Genomic DNA, 26690 nt, shown 5'->3' with positions numbered 1-26690 from the left:
TGCCAATAATTAAAGTAGGAAACAAAAATAGATTAAGAGGAAATTAGTTCAGTTTTAGCCAACCCATGGAATTTCAGGACTTGAAGGGAATCTCGAGGTTACCTAGCCAATCATCTCATTTTAAAGATGTGAAAGTGAAGGCCCCAAGAGGTTATGTGAATTTAAATCAAAAGCAAGACTTAATTACAGTTTTCTAGACTCAAGGCCCATCTTTTCTCAGTATGCCAGAGCATCTTGCTCTGTGACACATGGTTCATTCTATTCGAAGGTGAATTTGTGATGGCACAGTAATCCATAAGCTGTTGCTATGTGTTAGTTAAGAAGGCCTACAGACTTCTTCAAGAGAATGAATACCAGACCCTTTTCCTTACTCTAAACTACAAGTGTGTCTCTTTTCCTATGGATCCTTTCCTACTTATAGAACCTGTAAGTGGACATGGTTAATTAGACATTTGAAATTTCATGCCTGGAGTTCAACACGAAAGGTTAGGGTTGCAATTGGCAGATTTGTGAGATCATCATAGTAATGGCAAAAATTGAAATTATTTAAATAGATGGAATTTCTTAGAAAAGAGTTCGAGAGGGGATAAAAATCTTGGAATAAGACCTAGAGAAACATCCAAAATTATCAGGAGAGTAGAAGGAGGACAAAAGAAACAGACTGGTGAAAGTAGTTAGGAAAGAAGAGAACGGAAGAGTACTACTGTAGAGACCAAAGAAGGAAGAATATTAAAAAGAGGAGGTTTTTGAGAATAATAAGGGCGTATCTTAATCTGATTGTGCTGCTACAGCAAAATACCTGAGTCTTGGTAATTTATGAAGATCAGAAATTATTCTCTCATAGTTTGGGTGGTCACGAAGTCCAATATCAAGGCACCAGCATCTAGTGAGCCTTTTTTTGCATCCTCTCATGGCAGGAATAATAGGGCAAGAGAGAACCAACTCCCTCCATCAAACTCCTTTATAAGGACACCTAGCCCCTTACACTCTGGAGAAGTTCTCATGGCCTAATCACCTCTTACTTCTATCCCAATGTCAACACCTAAATTTTGGCCACATCAAAAATGTAGTAGGGCTATAAAGAAGGGAAAGGAATAGGGACTGGGAAGGAGAACATTATTGGTGACTGTTGAGAAATGACTTTAGTATAGTGGTGGTGATAATAGAGTTAGATTGCCTTGGATGAGAAGAAAATGGGAGGTAAAGTAGAAACCATCATATCTCTATGCTTATTTTCTTAAGAAATTTGTATAATAAGAAAGAATAGTGGGGTTCATTCCTGGAATGCAAGATGGTTTAACATCCATAAATCAATAAACATAATCCATCATGTCAATAGACTTAAGGATAAGAATCATATGGTTATTTCAATTGACGCAGAAAAAACATTTGACAATATACAACACCCCTTCATGCTCAAAACACTAGAAAAAATAGGGATAGTAGGAACATACCTGAACATTGTAAAGGCTATTTATGCTAAGCCCATGGCCAACATCATTCTTAATGGAGAAAAACTGAAACCATTCCCTTTAAAAACGGGAACAAGACAGGAATGTCCTCTTTCACCACTTCTATTCAACATTGTCCTCAAAACTCTAGCCAGAGCAGTTAGGCAGACTAAAGAAATTAAAGGAATACGAATAGGAAAAGAGGAACTTAAGCTTTCACTATTTGCAGATGACATGATTCTATATTTAGAGGATCCAAAAACCTTCTCCAGAAAACTTCTAGACCTCATCAATGAATTCAGCAAAATAGCAGGCTATAAAATGAACACACATAAATATACAGCATTTTTATACGCAAGCGATGAAACAGCTGAAAGGGAAATGAGGAAAACAACTCCATTTGCAATAGCCTCAAAAAAAATAAAATACTTGTGTATCAATCTAACCAAAGAAGTAAAAGATCTCTACAATGAAAACTACAAAACACTGAAGAAAGAAATTAAGGAAGACCTTAGAAGATGGAAAGATCTCCCATGTTCTTGGATAGACAGAATTAATATTGTCAAAATGGCCATACTACGAAAAGTTCTATACAAATTCAATGCAATTCCAATTAAAATCCCAATGACGTACCTTACAGAAATAGAGCAAGCAATCATGAAATTCATCTGGAAGAATAAGAAACCCAGAATAGCTAAAGCAATCCTTAGCAGGAAGAACGAAACAGGGGGTATCACAATACCAGAACTTCAACTATACTAAAAGCAATAGTAACAAAAACAGTATGGTATTGGCACCAAAATAGACAGGTAGATCAATGGTACAGAATAGAGGACATGGACACAAACCCAAATAAATACAATTTTCTCATACTAGACAAAGGTGCCAAAAATATGCAACGGTGAAAAGATAGCCTCTTCAACAAATGGTGCTGGGAAAACTGGAAATCCATATGCAACAGAATGAAACTAAACCCCTATCTCTCACCCTGCACAAAACTCAAAATGGATCAAGGACCTTGAAATCAGACCAGAGACCCTGCATCTTATAGAAGAAAAAGTAGGTCCAAATCTTCACCTTGTTGGCTTAGGATCAGACTTCCTTAACAGGACTCCCATAGCACAAGAAATAAAAGCAAGAATCAATAACTGGGATAGATTCAAACTAAAAAGCTTTCTCTCAGCAAAGGAAACTATCAGCAATACGAAGAGAGAGCCTACAGAGTGGGAGAATATCTTTGCCTCTCATACTTCAGATAGAGCACTAATTTCCAGAATCTATAAAGAACTCAAAAAACTCTACACCAAGAATACAAATAACCCAATCAACAAATGGGCTAAGGATATGAACAGACACACTTCACAGAAGATGTACAAGCAATCAACAGATATATGAAAACATGTTCAACATCTTTAGTAATAAGAGAAATGCAAATCAAAACTACACTAAGATTCCATCTCACCCCAATTAGAATGGCGATTATCAAGAACACAAGCAACAATAGGTGTTGGCGAGGATGTGGGGAGAAAGGTACACTCATACATTGCTGGTGGAGTTGCAAATTAGTGCAGCCACTCTGGAAAGCAGTGTGGAGATTCCTTAGAAAACTTGGAATGGCCCTACCATTTGACCCAGCTATCCCACTCCTTGGCCTATACCCAAAGGACTTAAAATCAGCACACTACAGAGATACAGCCACATCAATGTTCATAGCGGCTCAATTCACAATAGCCAGACTATGGAACCAACCTAGATGCCCTTCAATTGATGAATGGATAAAGACTGTGGTATATATATACAATGGAATATTACTCAGCTATAAAGAATAATAAAATTATGGCATTTGCAGGCAAATGGATGAAATTGGAGAATATCATGTTGTGAGATAAGCCAATCTCAAAAATCCAAAAGAGGAATGATCTCACTGATAAGCGGATGATGACACTTAATGGGGGGTGGGAGTGGGACAAGAATGGAGGAAGGAGGGACTGTATAGAGGGAAAAGAGAGGTGGGAGGGGTGGGGGGGAAGGAAAAAATAACGGAATGAATCAAACATCATTACTCTATGTAAATTTATGAATATGCAAATGGTATGCTGTTACTCTATGTACAAACAGAAACAACATGTATCCCATTTGTTTACAATAAAAATAAATTTAAAAAAAAAGAAAGAATAGTTTAATATGGAGACAAAGTCAAGGGAAGATTTTGGGGATAAGAAGATATGAACATTTTACTTTTACATTTATTCAACCATCCTCTTAACAAATACTTGAAAGCAACCAAACCTTTTGGTAACACTTTTTAACTTTATTTAATTCACATTAACTTTGTGTTGTTATATATAGAAAATATACTTATTTAGTGCCTATAGTACAACTGGTTGCTTTTTAAATTCTTCATATAATACTTTGTATTTATTATAACTGATTGTAAATTGGTGAGAGTTTGCTCTAACTTAATGAATCTATAGAGTAGTTTATTATAGAAAGGGTTACATAATCTTGGTTATTATTTTATGTAAGACTTCGACATTTTTTTCTTTCCACTTTTTTATTGGTACATGATAGTTGTACATAATGATGGAATTTTTCACATTTTTATACATGCAGCCAATGTAACTATAATTTAGCCAATATTTGCTTAGCCATCCTGAACCAAATATTTATGTTCAGTTTTAATACCAGTATCTTTTTTGATACATAATCAGAGATAAATATATGTATGTGTACGTAGATTGATTGATTGCTATAGCTCTTTTATTATATGCTGGTAGTTGCTTAAGAGTTAACAGTATATGTCTTAAATATGTCATTATCTATTTAGATACACTATTTTGCCATTTATACTTCACACCTAGTACTTTATGCTTCCCTTTTGCGTCCTACTGTGCATTTCCAACTTCACAATTGTCTATGATCTGAATGTGTGTCACCCCAAAATTCAGTGTGGAACCTTAATCCCCATTGCACTGACATTAAGAAGTGGGGCTTTTAGGAGGTAAGTAGGTCATGAAAATGGATCTTCCCAAATGGGATTAGAAAAGAGGTGAAAGAGGTTTGCCTCTTCTACCAAGTGAGGACAAAACAAAAAGTTGGCAGTCTGCAAACCAGAAGAGGACCTTCACCTTCACCCAAAATGCTGGCATCTAATCTTGGACTTAAACAGGCCTCCAGAACTGTGATTAAATTTTTTTTTATTATTTGTAAGTTACCCAGTTTATTATTTTGTTCTAGAAGCCCAAATGGAATAAGGCAACCATGAACCCTACAACACTATAATTTCATTTGCTCACCCTCTCATCTTCTATGCTATATATCCTTTTACTTTATCCTTTATTATTTTTACTTTCAACAGTCAGTTGTCTTTTCAGGAAATAATAAGAACAAGCCTAATAGTTTACCTACTTAATATTACTGATTCTCCTCTTTACATCTTTTAAATGGAAGTTTCCTTATAGTATCTTTTACCCTTAATGTGAAAAATGTTTCTTGTGGTGCAGGTCTCCTTCTAACAAATTCTTTCAGCCTTTGTTTACCTGAAAATGCCATTACCTCATGGTCATTTTTATAAAATGTAGGTAATTGGTACAGAGTTCTGTGTTGAAAGAATTTTTTTTTCTTACAACAATTTAAATAGCCATTTCCTTTTAGTCTTCTCTATTTCTGATAAGTAATCTGGAAAAATTTTCACCATTACTCCTTTTCTCTTGCTTTATTTTCTTTTTTATCCTAGCCGCTTTCACAATTTTTTTTCATCTTTTTGGTTTTCAGCAATTTGATTATGATGCAACTAGTTATGGTTTTCTTGGCAGTTAATCTACTTGGAATTTACTGATTTTCTTTGATATGAAAGCCCATGTTTTTCACCAAATTTGGAAGATTTCTAGCTGGGCACAGTGGCTCATGCCTATAATCCCAGTGGCTCAGAAGGTTGAGGCAGGAATATTGCAAGTTCAAATCCAGCCTAGCAACTTAGGAAGGCACTTAGCAATTCAGTGAGAACCCGTCTCTAAATAAAATATTAAAACGATCTGGTTCAGTGGTTAAGCCCCTAAGTTCAGCCTCACTACCAAAAAAAAAAAATTGGAGGATTTCAGGTCATTATTTATTCAGAGATGTTTTCTGCCTCATTCTCATTCTCATACGTTCGATTATTTGATAGTGTCCAAAAAGTTCTTGAGGCTTTCTTTAAATTTTATCAATGTATTTACTCTGTGGTCTTCAGTTTGGATAATTTCTGTTATATTCAGATTCACCAACTCATTCTTCTGCCATCAAGCCTACTGTGCATTTTTTACTTCAGTTATTATACTTTCAGTTCTATACTTTCCATGTAGTTCTTTTTTTTTTTTTTTTTTTTTTTTTTTTTTTTTTTTTTTTTTGCGGTGCTGGGGATTGATTGAACCCAGGGCCTTGTGCTTGCCAGGCAAGCACTGTACCAACTGAGCTATCTCCCCAGCCCCCATGTAGTTCTTTTTATTGTTTTTATTTGTCTGCTCAGGATCCCTACATATCCACTCATTAAGTTCATGTAGAGCTTGCTTTCAAGTCTTCATCTCCTAAATCAAACATCTGTCATAAGTTTCTATAAACTGCTTATTCTCTTAATTATATCACATTTTCCTCTTTTTTCAGTCTAGTAATTTGTTTTGTATTGAACATGGTTGCTTATCAGTTGTTAATACTGGATTTTTAAAATAGTTTTCTGACATGTTTTCGATCACCTTAAATTTGAATAACTTGGTTGCCACAACCTGTGCAGCCAAACCTTAGAAACCGGCAAAGGGTGATAGGGGATTAAGAAAGACAAACAAACACTTAGAGAAAGCAGGGACCAGGTGGGACAGCATCCTCTGATGGAGGAACAGTGACCCAGAGGTAGCTCAGCATGCTTATTATATAGGTTTTCTCATCAAAAGGGATTTCTGTGGAAGTTTCTTTAAAGCAGGCAGACTTGAAGGTGAAAGCTCTTGCAAGCAATTATAATTATCTAGTTTCACTCATAATTTTCTATCCCTGGCAACTGGTGTCTGAACTCAGGGCTAAGATTGATAGTTCTGTGCTTTGCACAGAACTTCCCCAGGCAGGGCTTCACCCTAGCAACTGGGCAGTCGTTTCCTGCACCTTTGCACAGAAAGTTCCCAGAGCAGCACAACCACAGTCCAGAGGTAGTCAAAAACCATGATCCAAGTTACCTCTTTCCACATTGGTTTTATACTTCCTCAGAGAACTATCTGTGGAAAGCCCAAGGTATTTCCCAAGCTCAGATAACTGTTAGAACTCAACCTCTCATCAAAGCCTCATATTAGACCTTGTTAAGACAGATGTGGAGTAGGGCTCTATCTGTACCTTACTCTTAAGGCAAACTTAACTGGTGTCTTAGCTAGATGCCTGAGGTCTTAAAGAAGTGATTAAAAAATTTCTCCACTCTAGCTGGACTTTGAAAGCCTTCTGAACTAATTGATTTGTAATACCTCTATTCTAATTCCCATGGCAAGTATTCTTTGGTATGTGTCTTCATAAATATGCCCAGTCTGTGGTCAAAAACCCACAAGGACTCCCCACATAGACTTCTGGGATGCCTAAGTGCACAACTTCATCCCTTCCAGAGCCCAGTCTATGGAGTTTAGTCAGTTCAGCTACACCAATCTCTGAATTTGCCTCTTCAGCTCTTATCAACTCTGCTTAGAATCTAGCTCACTGGGGGCTGGGGTTGAGGCTCAGTGGTAAAGCACTTGCCTAGTACATTTGAAGCACTGGGTTCAATTCTTAGCACTACATAAAAATAAGTTTTAAAAAGGTGTTACGGGAAAAAAAAAAAAGAATCTAGCTCACTGTGCCACAGTATAGAAATCATCCTGAGGGAATAATCTGGGGTAATTATGAGCCTCCCCTTTGGAGTTTACCCTTTCCTGGGAATTGTAGTCTATGCCACCTGTTGTCCAAAGTCTGAAAATACTTAGTTCATATATTTTGACTAGTTCTAAGGTTGTTTATAGCCAGAAGGCTAGTTTGTTACAGTTACATCATAGTCAGGAGCAGATATTCTGCTCACAATTTAAATTATCAGAAATATTTTGAAGCAAAAATTCTTCATTTTTGAAGTGATCTATATCTTTTATCTTTAAAGGGTGTTATTAACTAATAACAGAAAAGAAATACCAGAAGTTTTGCATTTGCAGAATGGTCATTGTAACCTTCTGATATAATTTGTTTTCTGCAAATTATAACTGTGTCAACAAAAAGAAAATTTAAGAGATAAATATGTTCTACCTTAATAACCCTGACTTTACACTTGTTTTTATTTTTCACATCCCCGTTCAGTCTCTACCTGTAAAAATATGTATATAAAATTGTATTCATTTTTTTTCTTAACGTTATGTCATAAAACTCTTTCCAACCTATCACTTTTTAAATAAGTGAAATTTTAAAAGCAATCATTATGAAAGCAAAGATTAATTGAGAATGTTATGCGTAGGAAATTATGCTAGATGGTTGATATATGAGTCATTTTTCTAAGACTAATGAAATACCTAAGGCTGGGTAATTTGTAAAGCTAAAAGGTTTATTTAACTCACAATTTTGGAGGCCAGACAGTGTGGTGCGAGTTCTGGCAAGGGCTCCTCTGGCTACATCTCATCATAGTAGTTGGTATCATAATGGTGGGAATGTGCAGGAGGAAGTGATCACATGGTAGACGTGAAACCAGAAAGAAATTCAGTCTCTGGCTTTTATATATAACTATTCACTCTTGCAAGAACTAATGAGCCCCATGAGAACTACCTTAATTCCTTCCAAGGACATGCCTCTGGTGACCTAACCACCGCCCACTAGGCCCACCTCTTAAAAATCCTGCCACCTCTTCACGTCATCACCCTGGAGACCAAGCTTCCAAGGCATGAAATGTTGAGGGACATGCTTAAACCATATCTAAACTATAGAATTAGGGATAATTTTTTTTTTGTTTCATTTTGGTTTTTTGGGTACTGGGGTTTGAACCAAGAGGCGCTTTACCACTGAACTATATCCCCAGCCCTTTTTTATTTTGAGACAGGGTCTCACTAAGTTGCTTAGGGCCTCACTAATTTGCTGTGACTGGCGTTGAACTTGTAATCCTCCTACCTCAGCCTCCTGAGTCGCTGGGATTAGAGACAGAACTTTTATTAAGACATGGCTCCTACATTCAGAATTTCATAATCTGGACCTTCAGAATTTCAATGCTGGGAGTTTTAGTATTGGAGGTGTAAAGGGGAAGTCACATTAAAACTGGAAAACATTCCCTGGGGGGGCCTCTCCTTTTTAAAGAAGTCTCAAAAGAAATGTACTGGCTATTTCTTGTAACTTATTTTCTTTTTGTGAACAAATACTCATTTTTATAATTGAACAGTGCATGTCACTGAAAGATGAGAAGGTCAACTATCAGAGAAGGCTATGAAAGAAAATTGTACACTTATAAACAATATTCTGGGGCTGAGGATATAGCCCTGGGTTCAATCCTCAGCATCGCAAAAAAAAAAAAAAAAAAAATATATATATATATATATATATATATATTATGTATTTGCATATTGCTGAATCATGACATGGTGAAAGAAGAGTGGTATGACTTTAGACTGGTCAAAGACCATTTTCTGAAACATTTTAAGTAATAATATATGTGTAACTATATAATATTCTAAGGAGTTTAGGCTCCGTCCTATCTAAGGTTCTCAGCCTCAACTGGTAGGTCTAGGGAAAGGCCGACATACCTTTTATTTTTAAAAGCTTGAGAAGTGATTCACATATATAGTTAGGAATGCTGTAAGCAATAAAAAGCAATAGAAAGATTGAAACAAGTAACATCAAATGTGCATTTTAAAAGCTAATTCTATCTTAAAGGGTTGGGAAGAGAGGCTTATATTAGTTCAGACATGAGATAATGTCTTTTAATATTACATAATATTTCATCGGGTTAATTTTCTCTAATTCTGTCTGGCAACATGTATGTTACACACACACACGTAACACAGTACATGTAATATATATACATGTTCACTATGACTCCAGATAGATACATCTTTTTGTTTCTTTGTTGATGTTATTTTTAATTATTTCACTAGGACATAGTCCCAGGAGTAATTTTATTGGGTTAAAGGAATTTAGTAGTTTTGGCTCCTGCATATGAATTATCATAATGTTTATAATCAATTTACCGTTTAACTTCCATGTGGTGGGCCAAATAATGACCTTTAGAATCATTTTGTAAAGTTTAAAAAAAAAAACTTGGGATTTTGATTAATTATGTTTCAAAATTAGCAATACATTATCAAAGCAATGTTTATATTATGTTTATGATAACTATTTAATAACTAAATTTATCTTTAATAGATTGATGAACTTCCAGAGGGAGCTGTGAAACCTCCAGCAAACAAATATCCTATCTTCTTTTTTGGCACTCATGAAACGTAAGTCAACAAAATAACTTAAAGTTTTAAGGTCTGCTAGATTACATTGCTTATAAGTGACCTATAACGTATATTTTATTAAAGTCATTTATTTAAGTTATCAGGCTTAATAATGTTTGTTTCTTAAGGTGAAAATTTTGTTTTTTCTTTACGATAACTTTTCTCCAAGTGATAGTTGTATTTCTGGGACAGGGTAGGATTTAATAAACAATTCATCACATTTCTACTGTATGTACCCAGAGCAACCATTTACTAACATTGTGTGTTTTCTTTCCTTCCATTAGTAAATATGTATTTTCAAGGGGTTCTGTAAGGCACTGGAAATAAAAAAGGCCCCTGCTGAGCTTGCCATCTGGCATGTGACTGGTGAATATAGCAGTGTGAAGGATTGCATAGACCTCTCTTTTGTAGTGTCCTAATGTAAGTCAGTGGCATCATTCTAAGACTCACTTCAGTAAAAACAGTTCTACCAAGAATCAGCATAATATAGTCCATATGTTTTTTTTTTTTTCCTGGTTTGATCATCCAGAGGCAGATTTTAAAATATCTGAAGGAGAATGAATTGCAAAAATCTGCCATAACATTGTTTCTATTGAATTGTTTCTAAGTATTGTGTATCCCTGAGCTTGAGGATATACTTGCCTTGATAGGTACTAATATTCACCCTCTCTGTGAAGGCAAAGATCATGTCAGTTTGCTTACCCTACATACACAGTGCTTAGCACATTGTTTGGCCTGTGGTAGCTGTGGAACCAATTAACATTAACTAAATGAAATAAATGAGGGGGAAAGTTTGTGAAAGATGAGGAATTTAACAAAAGGCTGTGTTCAGTTCAGCCAAGCATTCCCCAGGTAAGGCTGGAATTTTCCCCAGAACATGGCTTTGAATCTGGTCTAATGCCCAGCAGGTAGGTGACTGGAAATCCAAATTCTACTCCATGTAATAAAACCTTAGTAGTTTCTGTCTAGATGATTTTTTTTTTTTTTTTTTTTTTTTTTTTTTTTTTTTTTGCAGTGCTGGGGATTGAACCCAGGGCCTTGTGCTTGCAAGGCAAACACTCTACCAACTGAGCTATCTCCCCAGCCCCTAGATGATTTTTAAGAAGGTCTTAGCGAGGAAAAAAATCTCATCCTTAATTAAAGCACATGGCTTTCAAGAATTTTGTATCCTGCCCTACCCTTTAATATTTATAACATACAACAGAGTTTACCAATTGATATGTGAGTTGGTTTGTGAAATTATCTATAAACTGGGAAAAAAACAGGGTTATCTATCAAAATAAGAACTTGTTTTAGAATACTTCATTCAGGGTTCCTCTTTGTGGCAACAGCTAACATGGCCAGGTGTCAAAATCATTCCTGGGGAATGATAGTATGATATCTTATTTATTCATAAAAGAAAGCTTCCTGTTCTTGGTAATAGAAAGACTTGCATCTCATAAAAACAAAGGTGGGATTAAGGGGAAAAGGTAAAAATTAAAGGAAGGCCAGAAATTAACTCATCAAAAAATAACAACCATTAGCCCTGACTCCTGTGGCATTGTTAAAGTAGAGATAAGCTCTGGCTAGCACCTGTAGCTGATATGAACATTAGGCAGCTTTGTCCACAGTCATTCCCCATGCATAGAGTGAACAGTTGGAGAAGGCCAAAAGCCAGAGTAATAATGCATGTCTGAAAGTGAAGTGGCCATATGCAAAGTTTATTTCTTTCTTATGTTCATGTTTAGTTTGTTAAGTAAGACTTGAACGTGTTTTTGGTAAAATACCCAATATAAACTGAGTTCAATGACTCAGAATCATGCTGACTGAGAAATTAAAGGTGAATAGTTAGGAAAGATTTAGTGCTTCTTAAGAGCCCTAAGCCCTGGGGTCAGAAAGCTTTCTCCTTATCAATTTGAAGTTTTTGATCAGATGACAATGTGAAAGATCATTTCTAAGATCCAGTCACAAAATGAAATTTACAAAAATCAACAGTAAGTTGTTAACCCATTGTCTGAAAGCTTTCAATGTTATTCCTTTGTTGATAATTTCTATCCCCAGCTCAGACCTTTCCCCTGAACTGCAGAATCATCTAGATGTCTTCTTGACATCACATCTGTCCTTGGATGTCTAACCAGAATACCAAACTCAACATTTTATTCACCTCCAAATCTTATCCTCCAAAAAATATTTACATTTTAATAAATGTTAACCCCGTTCTCTTTATTTCTCTTCTAAAACCTTGGCAATATCCTCAGATCTGTCTTTTCTCTCACATGCCTTATCCAGCTCATCAATAAATTATCTTGGGTCTTTCCTGAATGAATTCAGGATCTGGCCATTTCTTACCAACTTTACTACTTACATATTGGTCCTAGTCATCATCATTACCAAGAATAGCCTTCTAATTAGTCTCCCTTCTACCCTAGTACTTAACCCTTCAGTCTGCTTCCAGCACAGCAGAAAAAGTGATGATATTAGAACATAAATTGACTAGATGCAGTGGCACATAACTATAATCCAGCTACTTGGGAGTCTCAGACAGGAGGATCACAAATTCAATACCACCTCAACAACCAATAAAAAATTTAAAAGGCTCAGTGATAAGACCCTCATGAGTTCCATCCTCAGGACCACAAAAGGAAAAAGAAGAAAAAATGTCACCTTTAATGACTTGGCTTCCTATCTCACTGAATGCCTTTATAGGGGCCTACAAGGCTGTACATATTCTGTCCTTACCTCTCTGACCTCGGTGCATTGGTCTTCACTCATTTCACTCTACCTTCTTTTCACATTAGCCTCTTAGGTTTCTCAGCTACACTAAGCCTTCTCCGACTTTTGAGCCTTTGTACTTGATCTTGCTTCAACCTGCTTTCTCTGTTCTTCCCCAGGTAACTGCATGGGTTTTTCCCTTCATTCACTTTTCATCTATAGTTCCTTACTTAGATGTTCCTTTTTGGTAAGGCTTTCCCTGATCTTTATATCTAAAATTGTGAAAATTCCCAGGCCTTCTTGTCCATCTTTGCCTTTTTTTTTTTCTTAAAGCACATACACTATCTTTTATTTTATTATTCTACCACTTGAACTTATGCTCCATGAGGGCAGAAATGTTGTTTCTTGTTCCTTATATAATCCCTAGCCCCTCTGGAATGGTGCCTGACATATCATAGATATTTAATCAGTATTTGTTGTGAATAAATAAATCTTAGTTTGAGATATAAGCTTCAGGTGTGTCAACCAAAATTTGGGCCTTCACAGTCTTATTTACCAGGTGAGACCATAGATACTAATGCCCTTTACTCTTGTTTTGAATCTGTTAGCCAGTCCCAGAATTTATTCTAACTCGGGATTTTTTGTTTGTTGGGTTTTGGGTTTTTTGTTTTTGTTTTATTTATGTGATGCTAATGATCAAACCCAGTGCCTCACATATGCTAGACAAGTACTATACTGTTGACCCACACCCCGGCACCTCCGTCTCATTTTTGTGTGTGTGGGGGGGGGGGGGGGAGGGTACTGGGGATTGAACCCCCAACTCATTTTTTAAGGGTTATGGTTAATTTTGGATAAAATTTAAATTGAGGAAGACTTTTATACTTCAGATTTTTTTCCGTACTTACTGCCTCATTAAACAAATACGATTTTTTTTATTTAAAGAAATATTAGTGAATAAGTTTACTAATATGGTATGTGGAGCTGTTTTTTAACTAGTGTTTGTTTTTATTGTAAATCTCACAAAACCCAATACCTGTGGTAAGATTCACACAGATAAATCTTAGTTTGAGATGATGTGTACCTAAAAATCAATGTTAAAGCAAAGAAGACTTTGGTAATTTAAAATTAAAATCAAAGTAGCATAATCCAGGGTTGTTGACTTGTATAGTCAGAGGTTTATTTTTTGTAATTTGAACTGTGTCTAAGACATCTTGTAGTGTATTCCTGACTGATAGTTCATGTATACTGTAAATTTGTTTAATATAATGTGCTCTGTCAGCTGAGTTTATATTGATAATTAACCTATCTTATATGTGAAGGTCAGCATGTTGATTCTAATATGTCTCTGCAGTGCATTTCTAGGTCCCAAAGACCTTTTTCCATATAAGGAATACAAAGACAAGTTTGGGAAGTCAAACAAACGGAAAGGATTTAATGAAGGATTGTGGGAAATAGAAAATAACCCAGGAGTCAAATTTACTGGATACCAGGTAACGGTTTACTTCATTGTTACTTGCTTTATTTCATTTCTTTGGTTTTAATGCTTTTCAAATGTTTTTAATACATCTATCCATTTGAAGTCAGAATTCTTTTTGACTATAATAGTATTTTGAATTAAATGCAACCTACCCAGAAGGATCAGTGAAAAATTGAGTTTGACAGCTATTTATTGATTACTTAATGGAGGCAGGGTCTCACTTTGTTGCCCAGTCTGGCCTCCAGGTCCTGGGTTCAAGCGATCTTCCTGGCTCTTATAGTCTTTTACTTTGAAAATCTTATGAATAAACTGAACCCTTTCAAATTAAAATAGAGTGATTTTTGTCACAGTCTGTGGTTCTGGCTATTTTTTCAAAATGTAATTAGCTAATATTTTTCCTTAGGCAATTCAGCAACAAAGCTCTTCAGAAACTGAGGGAGAAGGTGGAAATACTGCAGATGCAAGCAGTGAGGAAGAAGGTGATAGAGTAGAGGAAGATGGAAAAGGCAAAAGAAAAAATGAAAAAGGAGGTTCAAAACGGAAAAAGTCATATACATCAAAGGTACTGAGAAACTCCCCATTGTTACTACTACATACATATTCATTAAAAAGTTTTTAGTTTATTTTCTGTTCATTTATTGGGCACATAGAAATATATACGAGATTCTGTGGAGCCTCTCCCTTTAGAGACAATATACATACAGCAAAGGGACTCTGACAGATAACCTTAAATGTTAGGCAATCTGGCTGTTGACTCTTCAGGGCTGACTTGGCCCTGAAAATACCACATTAGTTGGAAGAGAACTGTTCCTTAGATAAGGATATAGTATATAAATAGCTATGGCTCCTACAATGACTTCCAAACAAGCTCTGAGCAATTTAGAAATATAAGAGACACATTATGTTTTAATACTATATATGCAGATATAAAGATATATTCTTACTTGTCTTTCTGTTTCAGAGAATGGGCTTTGACTTTTTATTTATTCAGTTCTTATATTTCCTGATCACCTAGTCTGTTCCAGACACTGAACTAAGTGGACAGTGGTGAGCAAATCCAACTCCATCCCTGCCCTCTTGTAACTTATAATATTAAATATAAATTGTGAAAGGTTATGAAAGAAATGAATGGTTGCAGGGAATGGCAGAGTAGGGAAATCTACTTTAGAAGAGTGGCTAGGTACCCTCTGTAAAGGTAAAGTTTATGCTGAGACCTAAAAGAAGGGTTTGGGAAAAAGAGAGGAGCCATGTGTGGCAGAGAGAAAGGAACAGAGCAGCAAAACTTTAAGGAAGGAAAGAGTTCAGTATGTTCCTAAACTGAAAGAAGGCCAGTGCTACTGGACAATTATGGCCAAGTGGGAAAGGTGAACAAAAGCTAGAGTGCCCGTTTGTAAGCCATATCATGGAGTTTGGATTTTATTCCAAATTAACAATAATTGAAGGTTTTAAACAACAGCGGCATGATACTAGATTTACAAATTGGAAGTCTAGGTTTTTTTCATAGTAATTAAGAAATACACTTGAAAAAATCAAGATTGTGAAAACTACACATTTTAGAAACTGAAAGCAAGATAAATGAATCCTTGAAGACCCAAGATTGGTTCAGGTTTCAGTCACATTGCTGAATACTTTAAGAAATTACTTGTACTTAGATTCTTCTACTTAGGAAACTCCTTAAAAGAAGTACCAAGAGTTTATCTGATTGTTAACATTTTATTTTGACAGTCTCTAAAATCTACCCTATTGACATACAGGTAAAATTGTGTGAGTACAGCATTACTTCTCGTGTACCTAGTGAAGAACATGCAGTTGCCTTGAGTGAGGGTAATGTTTGCAATTGACAACAAAATAATTAGAATTTTCCCTGTCAGACTGTATCTTCCATTGCAATTATTTTTAAACTGGATTTCTTCCAGCATTTTGGGCTTAAACACCCACTTGAATTGATTTTATTTATGATTGCCTGCTGAGCCTCTTTATATTGTACTGTGCCAACTCTAAGTTACCTAAGTTTGTCTAGACTTTTAACAGCACAAATACATTGCTTTTAAATGCCACTGTTTAATTGCTTGTTGCAAAGACCAAAAGTAATAGGGCTCAACCTTGGAATGGATTTACAATTTAAAACAGCAAAGAGGTAAATACATACTTCACTTACTAAGACTTATCCGTTTTAAAGGAGCATTTAATTTGCTTTGCCTCAAGAGCATAATTTCCATGATCACTGAAGAACCATGACTTTTTTTTTCCTTGATTCTGGGGATCTAACCCAGGGCTTTGCACGTTAAGAAAGTGGTCTCCCACTGAACTACCTCTCCAGCCCAGAACCATTACTTTTTGGTTTGATTCTCAAACTTTCACATACATCAGAATTGCGTGTAAGACTTTTAAAATACACATAATTGAATCTTACATATCCCTACCCCCAAATTTCTAATGTGCAAAATCTAGGATAGGTCCTGGGAATCAAATTTCCAGGTGAGACTGATAGTGCTAATCTGGGAACCACACTTTAAAGGACCACTTATCTGGCATAACCTCATTTTTCTCTTTGGCTTCCCAAATGTTTCCTTTTTGCTTAATATGTTTGTTAATATGATTTGTTTATTTGTTTTTGTTTTGTTTTGTTTTTTCACATTGATCTCTTAGTGCTATACAGTGTTCCTTTTTAAAAACTAGTAGTTGACAAACTTTTTTTTTATTACATCCCAGTTAGTAGAGGGAAAGGGCCCACATGCCTACTTCACCTAATTTCATTTGTGGGGGAAAAGGGGAAAAAAAAAATCTCAGTGATTATAATCAAAAGTGGTAGTATAGCAGATTTGAGAGTTATATAAAACTTTAGCAGTAAGAATATGAGTGCTTCATATGTGAGCCATAACAAAATTATAGGTTAAAAATGTTTTGCATATAAATGATTTACTGCATACATTAGGGCTTATCAACAACTTAAACTGATGAGGTTAAAGCACCAATAATTTTAGTTAACAAGTAAAGATAGCAACAATTGGACATAAGACCAATTCAGTATCACACATGATAAAACACATGATAAACACTGATTTGAAAAACAAATTTTCAGGAATTCCAGGGATCCAAAAAGTTTTGCTGGTTTGGCAACCATATTTCTTAGCAGAATACTGAATATTGTGACTCAGTAGTGGAAGTCCAGTAGTACCCTTATTCCAGTCAAATTATAATGCTTGTAAACTCACTTTTTAAGTTACTCACAAATATGCTTTGCAAGCATTACAAATTTCAAGGAGTTTTGCATTTTTATCAATAAAAACTGCGGGTCAAGGACTGTTGAGAATTATTGTATGTAGCAGTTACCACATTTCAACAATATTATATTTACTAAAGCAAAAGGTGTTTCATGTTGACTGTTGTTATACTTAATCTTTAACTCTGGACAGTCCACACTTTGATTATTAAATCTCTTTTTTCCCTTTATAAAAAGTAAAAATGACCACATTTTGAACTGCCATTTGGATTTGGTTGATAGTTTTAGTTTAGTAAAATAGAAGCAATTTGATTATATAGTCTGTCACATAACTAGAAGGTATTTTCTCTTTAGAAATTGCTTTTTTAAAAATTGCTGAGGAAGCTCCAATTTGCTAGTTTGTTTCTGGAAGACCAAAAGTGATTTGGCTAAATCAGTTTTGCCTAAGCTCTTATTTGCAATGTGCTTGACAATTCTTAAAATTTCTTAAAGAAGTGGTATTAGAAAAATGCTACATTTTACTGTCTTAAATAAGGTACACAATTGGAGCCAGCTTTTTTATCTTTTTATCCTACTAAGCAGCTCTTGCTGTAAACTATAATTATATTTTTATTTTCCTCTAGAGTTCATCCTGATTTTAAATGCAAGATGATACATAAAAAGGACTGATTCACCATTACAGCCTGGGGTTCTTAAATAGCTATCCACAGTTTAAAAAATTAAAATTGGTTTCTATCACCCATTGGTACAAATATTCTAACATGAATGTCCATATATTATCTTGGAAAGTTCACCTCACTTCTCTGGACCTCAGGTTTCACTACTACAAAGTGATGGGCAGAACAAGATTACCTTTAGGCTACCTTTCAGTTCTGTAGCCTTCCTAAGGTAGTGTCCACCCAGCAATTTTTATTCATTGACGGTGTGTGTACACAAATCTGCTTTTAATATCACATTTCTGGAAAGAACTAAGAGATAATCTAGTTCACCTCTACTTCCGATTCCAACTAGTTAACTGAGATGAAATGACTTGTCTGATGTCACCTAGTTAAGCCTTGGCACCCTGCATATTGTATCTGCATACAATGCTGCTTTTTTTGTGTCTTTTATATACACTTGTGCATTTGGATTTCTGCTTTTGACTATAATTTTTAACTTGTCTAAACATTTAGAAATCCTCTAAACAATCCCGGAAATCTCCAGGAGATGAAGATGATAAAGACTGCAAAGAAGAAGAAAACAAAAGCAGCTCTGAGGGTGGAGATGCTGGCAATGACACAAGAAACACAACTTCAGACTTGCAGAAAACCAGTGAAGGGGTAAGGATAGATACATGTGTAATTTTTTCTTTTAACTTAGAAGACATTTTGCTTCAGAATCAGTGTCCATATCTCAGCATTAGTAAACATTGTGTTAGGAAATGGAGAACTATTTTCAGCTTGTTTTATACATCCTTTCACAAATCTTGCATAAATGATGGTATGCTTAGAGTCTGAGAACAAAAGAGAACCAAGTGGGAATTACACCTACCTGTCAGTTTGGAATTCCTTACAGGTTTATTCTTTTTTTAAACTATCTTAGCAAATTCTGTCTCCCCCCCACCCCCGCCCCAGAGTCCTTTTAAAGAACTTACTGAAATTATGAAATTTGACAGTTGTATTTTTTGTACTAAATCAATGTCATGTTCAATATAGTGTTTTACATATTGCTGCTGCTTTGCTAGAAGCAGTAATTGAATGTATCAGTAGGGACTCTAAGTATTTAAATATTCAAGCAGTATTTGAATGTTGATATTTAACTTCATTATCACAAGCAAGTCCACATTTGTAAAATTGGTAATAAAGGCAGAGTTTGTACCTAGGGATTTTCCATGAGCATATTCTCTGTGTGGACTAGTTGGGCAGTATCAAATTTTTTTTTAAATAGTAACCCACAGAAAATATTACTCTGTCAAACTCTGGTTTCAGTTGAATTCTTGCCTGTTCATGTCAATTCTGTTTACCTCTCAACTTTCCTTTTTCATTCCAATTATCTATAATTATTCCTAAAATATTGTGGTTCTAATTGTTCTCTTATTCCTCTCACCTATCTCAGCCTTCTTCTGTCTTCTGTCTGCCTTCCTTCTCTTGATGTCCCTAGTAAATAGTTCTGTCATTACCTTTACCTGCAACCTTTCCAAATACAAGCACCTGCTAACAATCACTGAGGGTTTGACTATCTGGCTTCCTTACTATTCAGAGTATGGTCTCTGAACAGTTAGCATTAACATCACCTGAGAACTTCTTAGAAATGAAAATTCTCCCAAACTCTGAATTAAGATCTGCATTTAACTAAACCCCCCAAGTGATTCAGATACTCATTAAAGTTTGAGAAACATTAATCCACATCTTTCTATTGCCAGGGTCCAGAATATTATTTCCTCTCTCCTCCAAGATACTAAATCCATTGTCCCCTTTCTCTCCTATACTTTTATCTTCATTTCTGTTGGCTCCTTCCCCTCTGCATATAAAGTCTCAGATCTCCCTTAATCTTGAAGATAGCTCCCACCAAACCATATATTGTACTCTTTTCATATCTAAACTTCTCAAAAAAGTTCTCTTTTTCTCCCAGTCTCCATTTCCTCACCTCTTACTCATGACAACCCATTGCACTCTTGTTTCTTCTTCTTTTTTTTTCTTCTTCTGATCCTGAGATTGAACACAGGGGTACTTTACCACAGAGCTACATACCCAATCCTTTTTATTTTTTATTTTTAAGAGTGTTGCACTAAATTGCTGAGACTGTCCTCAAACTTGGGTTACAGATTACAGATGTGCACCACCATGCCTGGCTCCTGTTTCTTCTTTAACCAGTTTGTTAAAGCTGCTGTTGTAAAGGTCTCTACTGGTTTGAACTCTTTGCCAAATCTAGTATCCCCTTTAATCTTCATTTTTACCTCTGCAGCATTTAATAGGCACTTTCTCCTCCTAACTTTTCCTCCAGGTCACCAATCTCTTCTGCTTTCTCTCTGTTCCTTCTCGGTCTCTCTCTAGAGCTCCTTTCCTCTGTCTATCTTAGCACCTTGTACACTGAAGATCTCCTATGTTCATCTTACCCACTGACATGATTTCAGTTGTTACCGATGACTTTCTGCTCTGTAACCACTGCATTGTAGATTCATTTTTCTAAGTGCTATTTCTACTTGAATATTTTGAAAGCACCTCAGAAAATACCAGTTGCTACTTGACAGTGGTAGCAGCCTGTGTGCCACATGCTGTGCTAACTGCTATACTTGTGTTATTTCATTTATTCCTCATACAAACCCTAGAAGGTAGGTGTAAGTACTGTCTTCTATTTTTTAGCTGGAGAAACTGAAGCTGAAAGAATCAGTTCAGGGTCGCATAACTAGTAAGAACCAAAGAACCTTTTATTTTTTAACTCATTTTTTAAATAATATATGTTACATACAAAAGAATATATATATATGTGTGTGTCTATATGTGTATATATGTATATATTATATATGATGTTATAAAGCATATTATTGTAATAAATACCAGTAACCATATCATTCAACCCCAAAACTAGAACATTAGAGTTAACTTGTATCTATTTATGTTTTTTCCAGCCCCTTCTTGTCGCCCAGAGGGAATGCTATTGCTTTTTTTTTTTTTTTTTTTTTTTTTTTTTTTGTCATTTTAAAAATTTTAGTCCATACCTACCATGTACATACAGATTTTAAACAATACATTCTTTTTAAAATATATCAATTTTGCTTGGTTTTGAATGTTTTAAAAATGATAATATATACTCACCACTGTACTTTTAAAATTCCTTCATGTTGTTATATGTGGCAGGAGTTGATTCATTTTTCATTGTTTTATAAGATTTAGTTTTGTAGGCATGCCACAGCTTATTTATCCACTCTGCCGTTGGGTTATTTCCAGGTTCTTGCAGATAAGAACTGTGTTGCTATATAAGCATTTTTATTTTGTCTCTTAGTGTACATGTATAAGAGTTTCCTTACAGTGGGTAACTAGAACTAAAAGTACTGACTTTATGGTTTTTAACTTTACAAGATAATACCAAGTTACTTTCCCAAGTTGTTGGGCCAATTTATACTCCCATCAGCAGTATATAAGAGTTCACCCTAATTAACTTGGCATCATCAGATTTTGTTTTTTGCCAATACTGTGATTGTAAAATGGTCATTATAGTGTTAATTTGTAGTTTTCTGATTAGTGATAAGATTGGGCTTGTTGGTTCATGTTTGTTGATTCACCAATGTTTCCTCACTATACAGTGTTCATTTTGAGGTTTTTGCCCATTTGCCTATTGGATTTTTTTTTCTTATTGATTTGTAGGGCCTTGCATATTCTAGATTCTAACATGAATGGTCATGTGCAGATATTTTGCAGATATCTTCTCCACCTTTGTGTCTTATCTATTCAACTTCTTTCTGATCTTTTACAAAAATTTCTTAATTTTATTGTAGTCAACTGTATCAAACTTTTGTTTTCTTTAATGGTTACCGTTTTTCTGTCTTGTTTAAACATAACCATTTAAATCAGCATCATTCTTTTCTCTCTGATCTACATTGTCATCTGTCAGATAGCCATGGAACTATTCTCTCTCTCTTCTATTCTGTTCATTTGGTCAATATACACTCTCTTAATTATAGTAAGAGTCCTGATGAGTCCTGATATTTTATAGGGCTCATAGCCTAATATTAATTTTTTTTAAAGTTAATAGTCATGGTCTGGGATGACAAGGACTTTTTTCTAATGGAGAATTTACAGCACGTATGCTAGAAGAATGATTGAAGTGAGGATTTACCACAAAATGTTAATGTAAGAAAAAATTGTTGACGTAGTGTCTTCTATTTAGAAGGCAAAAAGACATAAGATCTAGTACACTAGGGAGGGGTTACCATAGTTCATCCATTGAAAGAGGAAGGAAGGCAGAGTATTTGAACACAGATACAGGTAAATGGATACTCAGGGTGAGAGGTCATTCAAGTTCTGATGTGATTGCTTCTATTTTCTGAGGAAGCAAGGTCAGCACTTGAAAATGAGAATAAGGAAAAGTGTTGGAAGATTCAAGAGAGAGGAAAAGGTGTAAAATAGTCACTTAGAAGAATAGAAGAGTGAATGGACTTGAGAAATGAAGTCAAATTGCCACAGAGGTAAGGCCCTCTGGAGGCTAGTGGTCATGAATTTAAAGTGAAAGCAGTGAGAATAATCGTGTTTTTCTCCAGGCATATTCAATTATACAATCATAGAACAAAGCATTGAATTTAACTAGAATTGGAGTTTGCCTAGAGATTAGAGTACAGAAAGTTAGAGGGGAGGTAAGGGTGTATGCAAGGGAGACTGATTATAATCATTGAATTCAAACTATGTTAAGAGGAGAAAATGGACATGAAGAAGAGATAATATCAACAGAATTTTTTGTACCCAGATAAAGGGAGTGAGCTGGAAATATAGGTGGTAATAAAAGAGTGAGATATTTGAATTAAATTATAGAAGGGTTACAGTAGTTCCTGGTGACAGTGTTGGTGCTATTGATATTTGAGTGGGACAGTCCATCATGTGAGCACTAACCACACTATAGGTCCCCTATAGTCTTGACCTCTGCTTATTAATTGCCTAAGTTCAACCTAAAACGTCCCCCTATAATTTTGTTCCCAAAACAATGGCTTAAAAGAATATTTACAAAAATTCCCAGTGGCTGCAAATCACTTTTCTAAGAAATAACCATGGAAGTCACTGGAATAGGGTGAAAGATGAGATCTTTGAAGGAGAGGTCACTAAGAAATTGAGAGACCAAAGTATTGAAGAAATTATCTACATGGCTATTGAAATTATAAGAGTTATGACATTGAAAGACAGTGGGCCAAAGCTAAAACTTCAAAGTGTAGGATGAATAATCCAGGGAATCTGTAGTTGATGCAACAAGGAGTGATTTATAGTCATTCATTGAGATTGAAAGCTGGGAGGATTTTTTTTCAGGGGAGGGGAGAACAAAGAAGAGAACAAATGGTTTATAAATAGTAGTGAAGAGCAAGAACAGCACTGTCCCCATAATAATCCAGGACTAGTAGTAAGTACCAGAGCTTGGGAGAGGAAAGAGTTGCCATGTGAGAGGCTTGCAGGGGAAGAAATAGCACTGCCTTTAGGGGAAATAGAATACGCTTGTGAGTGGAATATTTTGGAAAATTATGTTGGGAATATAGTTTTTTTTTGTTTTTTTTTTTTGTTGTTGTTTTTTTTTTTTAGTGATTTATTGATTTACAGGGGGTCCCGTAGAAGAAATTGAGGAATTTCAGGGTGGGAGAGAGACTCTGAGAGATGAAGACATAAAAGGACACATACACAGCTACAGCTGACTAGGGATAAGAGTCCAGAAATTGATGGATGCTCTGGAGCCCATCTGTGGTAACTGAAGTAAGCAAGGATAAAAGGCTTATTAAGGATGAAAAGCCGTGATGGTCTCAAGACAGGTGGTTGTTGGTGGTTATGAATTTTGGTAGGTAAGAGAAGAGAATTTCTTACAAGGGACACCTCTTTACCACAAAAGGTTCTCTTGACTGCCTCCTCCCTCTTGTCAGTGGAAGCATGAGTCAGAAAGGGGCAGACTCCCTTATCCAGAACTCTTTTGAGCTTCCTTCTTAACTTACTTGGATAGAAAGTAGAAGTTACTAATCTCTGAGCAGGAGGACACCATGTATTGATTGACTTAGACTTGCTTTATTATCTATTGCCACCTAACAAATTACCCCCAAACCTAGTGGTTTAAAATAGTATTTATCATCTCATCTCTTGTATGGATCAGGAATCCAGGGAGGTGCAACTTGCTGAGTCCTCTGTCCGGGTGCCTCTCAGAGCTTCAGTCAAGGTCTTAGCAGGAGCCTAGTTATCCTGAGGTCATCCATCCTCTAAATTCAAATTGTTGCTGGCAGGATTCAGCTCCTCACATTTGTTGAACTGAGGTCTCCAGTTTCTCACAAGCTGTTGACCAGAGGCCTCCCTTGATTCCTTGACACATGAATCTCTCCATGAGGCAATTTGCAGCGGGCAACTGGCTTCATCAGAGTAAGAGTCTCTTGCTAGCAAGTGAATACTAGCAAAACAGAAGTCAGTCTTTTGTAACTCAGTCTTGGAAGTGATATCCCATCACTTTTTTGCTCCATTCTGTCCATTAGAAGCAAGTCACTAGATTCAGCCCACATGCAAGAGATGGGGGCATTACACAATGGACATGAATATCAGGAGGCAGGGATCATTGAAGACCATGCCAAAAGGCTACCCGTCTTTGAACCAACTATAGATATAAGAGGATTAGTACTGGCTTAGATCAGTCAGGTTCTTCCCACCCCTGGAAAGTTGAAATCAAGTCCTCAAATCTCAAGGCTGCCATATATTTGAGGGAGGTGTCAAGGATGGAATAAATGTTAAGTGGACAACCACACCATTCACTATTCATTCACCAGTGTCCTTGCCTTCATTCTTCTGCCCCTGAAGCTGTTACATTACTTCTACAACATAGTACTACCTCCTGTGACCTCAAGATCAAGTATAAACTCCTTATTTTTACCATATATTGCCATTCACAGTCTAATTCCACTTTTTCCTTTCAGTCTCATCTCTCACCATTTACTCTAATTTACTCTCTATTCTTGGTCTCAGGACCTCTTTAATATTCTTAGAAGTTATTGAGGGCCCCAAATAGTTTTTGTTCATATGTGTTACAGCTATTAATATTTACTTAATTAGAAATAACAGAAATTTTTAAAATACTTAACTCATTTTAAAATAATGAACCCATTATTTCACATGTAACATTTTTATTAGAAATAACTACTATTTGCTGAATGCAGTGGTGCACACCTATAATCCCCGCAACTCAGAAGGCTAAGGCAGGAGGATCACAAGTTCAAGACCAGCTTCAGCAATTTAGCAAGGCCCAAAACAACTTAGTAACCTGTCTCGAAATAAAAAAATTAAGTCGACTGGGGATAGAGCTCAGTGGTAAAGCACCTCTAGATTCAATCTCCCATACCAAAAAAAAAAAAAAAAAATTCAAGAAATGTTTTGTGACACAGGCTCTTTAAAAATCTCTTTAATGTCTTTTAATAAAAGACAGCTGTATTTTTCTATGTGGTTCTATATTCTGTCTTTTGTGATGCATAGTTTGAAGTGTATCTGAAGAAAATCTGGCTTCACGTAGATATGGAGTTGAAAAATGAAAATATAAGTATTTTAATAATATTGTTAGATAATTGTGGATATTCTTGTTTGGAATTATAGCAATTCTATCAGTGATAGCGTCTTAAAAGGTAATTGTAATGTGGAATCTAAATTTTTCATATTCTGCTAATTAAATCCATTGAACTCTGGCACTTTGAATACCTTTTACCTAGTTGGAAAATACAGGTTCACTGAGTTATTTGGGTCTTCCAAATATTGACCCATTTCATTATATTTTTAATCACATTTTAATATCACTTCCTCTTCAAAAAAGCCTTTAAACGTAGAAAAACTCAATCCTAGAGTATTCAGAAGTCTTATTTTCACCTAAATGTACACATTTTGTTTTCGGCAACAAATACTGTCAGTTGTTTCCTCGAAGTAAGTAAGTTCTACAAAGTTCCAAATACCCCATAGCCATCTTGAATTACTAGTTTTTTCACATAAAAAATGGTGCTTTGTGGGAAAAAAAAGGAAAAGGAATCCTTATGACTTCTACTGCCTTCTAGCTTCTATTTACTATGCTCTGAGTATCCTTTTATCTTTGCTGCCAGCCTACAACCTCTCAATGTGCCTCCCATTCAGATATTTCAAAATAGACTCTGATTGGATTCTCCACCCATTACCCAATAGAAAGGTGCATAGCACCAAGGATGGCAGCCCATGAATAAGCAACTACTTCTGGTGACTTTATCAGAGGAGAATTTAAGTCTAGCAGACACTGAGAGCACCAAGTCCAGAATATATACCATTATGAATTAGCAAGAAGTATTTTTCAAGGCATAGATGTGGATAGAATAATCATGGTATGAAAAGTTAAAAACATCTCAGATTTTAGAATTTACTTTTACAAGTACCTACCCATCAGAGCTTTCTTTAAAAACAAAAAAGCTTGTCCTTAAAGTTGGGGTCACTTTATTTTGGGGCCTCAATAAAAAATAAAAGGGGCTGCAAATAGGATCTGTCCCAAAATACTCATCCAATATGGGCTGAGCAATTGCTAACTGTGAATTTTCTACCAATGTAAACATAGAATTTATTGCCTTTCACATTGCCATTAATACAACAAAATTTTTAAAGATTCTTTGATCAACATTTTTCATTGTTGTAAGGAGTGTCTTCCTCCTTCACAAGGGAGGAGAATCCTCCAGAGTATCTGTATCATCTTATTTC

The 26690-nt window shown here is 35.6% G+C and overlaps 1 protein-coding gene across 2 annotated transcripts in view; it reads left to right on the top strand.

The window, feature by feature from the left end:
• HDGFL3 (HDGF like 3) overlaps nucleotides 1–26690 on the top strand; it is a 59571-nt gene that overhangs the window by 30526 nt on the left and 2355 nt on the right. Inside the window, exons 2-6 of one of the 2 annotated variants that reach the window (XM_079128479.1) lie at nucleotides 9822–9898; nucleotides 13941–14079; nucleotides 14470–14628; nucleotides 18462–18608; nucleotides 22321–22712. In XM_079128479.1, the coding sequence (XP_078984605.1) occupies nucleotides 9822–9898; nucleotides 13941–14079; nucleotides 14470–14628; nucleotides 18462–18608; nucleotides 22321–22389 (591 nt within the window). In that variant the 3' untranslated portion in view covers nucleotides 22390–22712. Of the gene's footprint in view, nucleotides 1–9821; nucleotides 9899–13940; nucleotides 14080–14469; nucleotides 14629–18461; nucleotides 18609–22320; nucleotides 22713–26690 lie in introns of those variants that run through there. The other variant, XM_079128480.1, reaches the window with a different exon arrangement.

The sequence above is a fragment of the Sciurus vulgaris genome (genome assembly GCF_902686455.1).
Source record: "Sciurus vulgaris genome assembly, chromosome: 2".
NCBI classification, from domain to species: Eukaryota; Metazoa; Chordata; class Mammalia; order Rodentia; family Sciuridae; genus Sciurus; species Sciurus vulgaris.
Note: the sequence above shows the minus strand (reverse complement) of the source record. Positions and strands in the feature narration are given on the sequence as shown.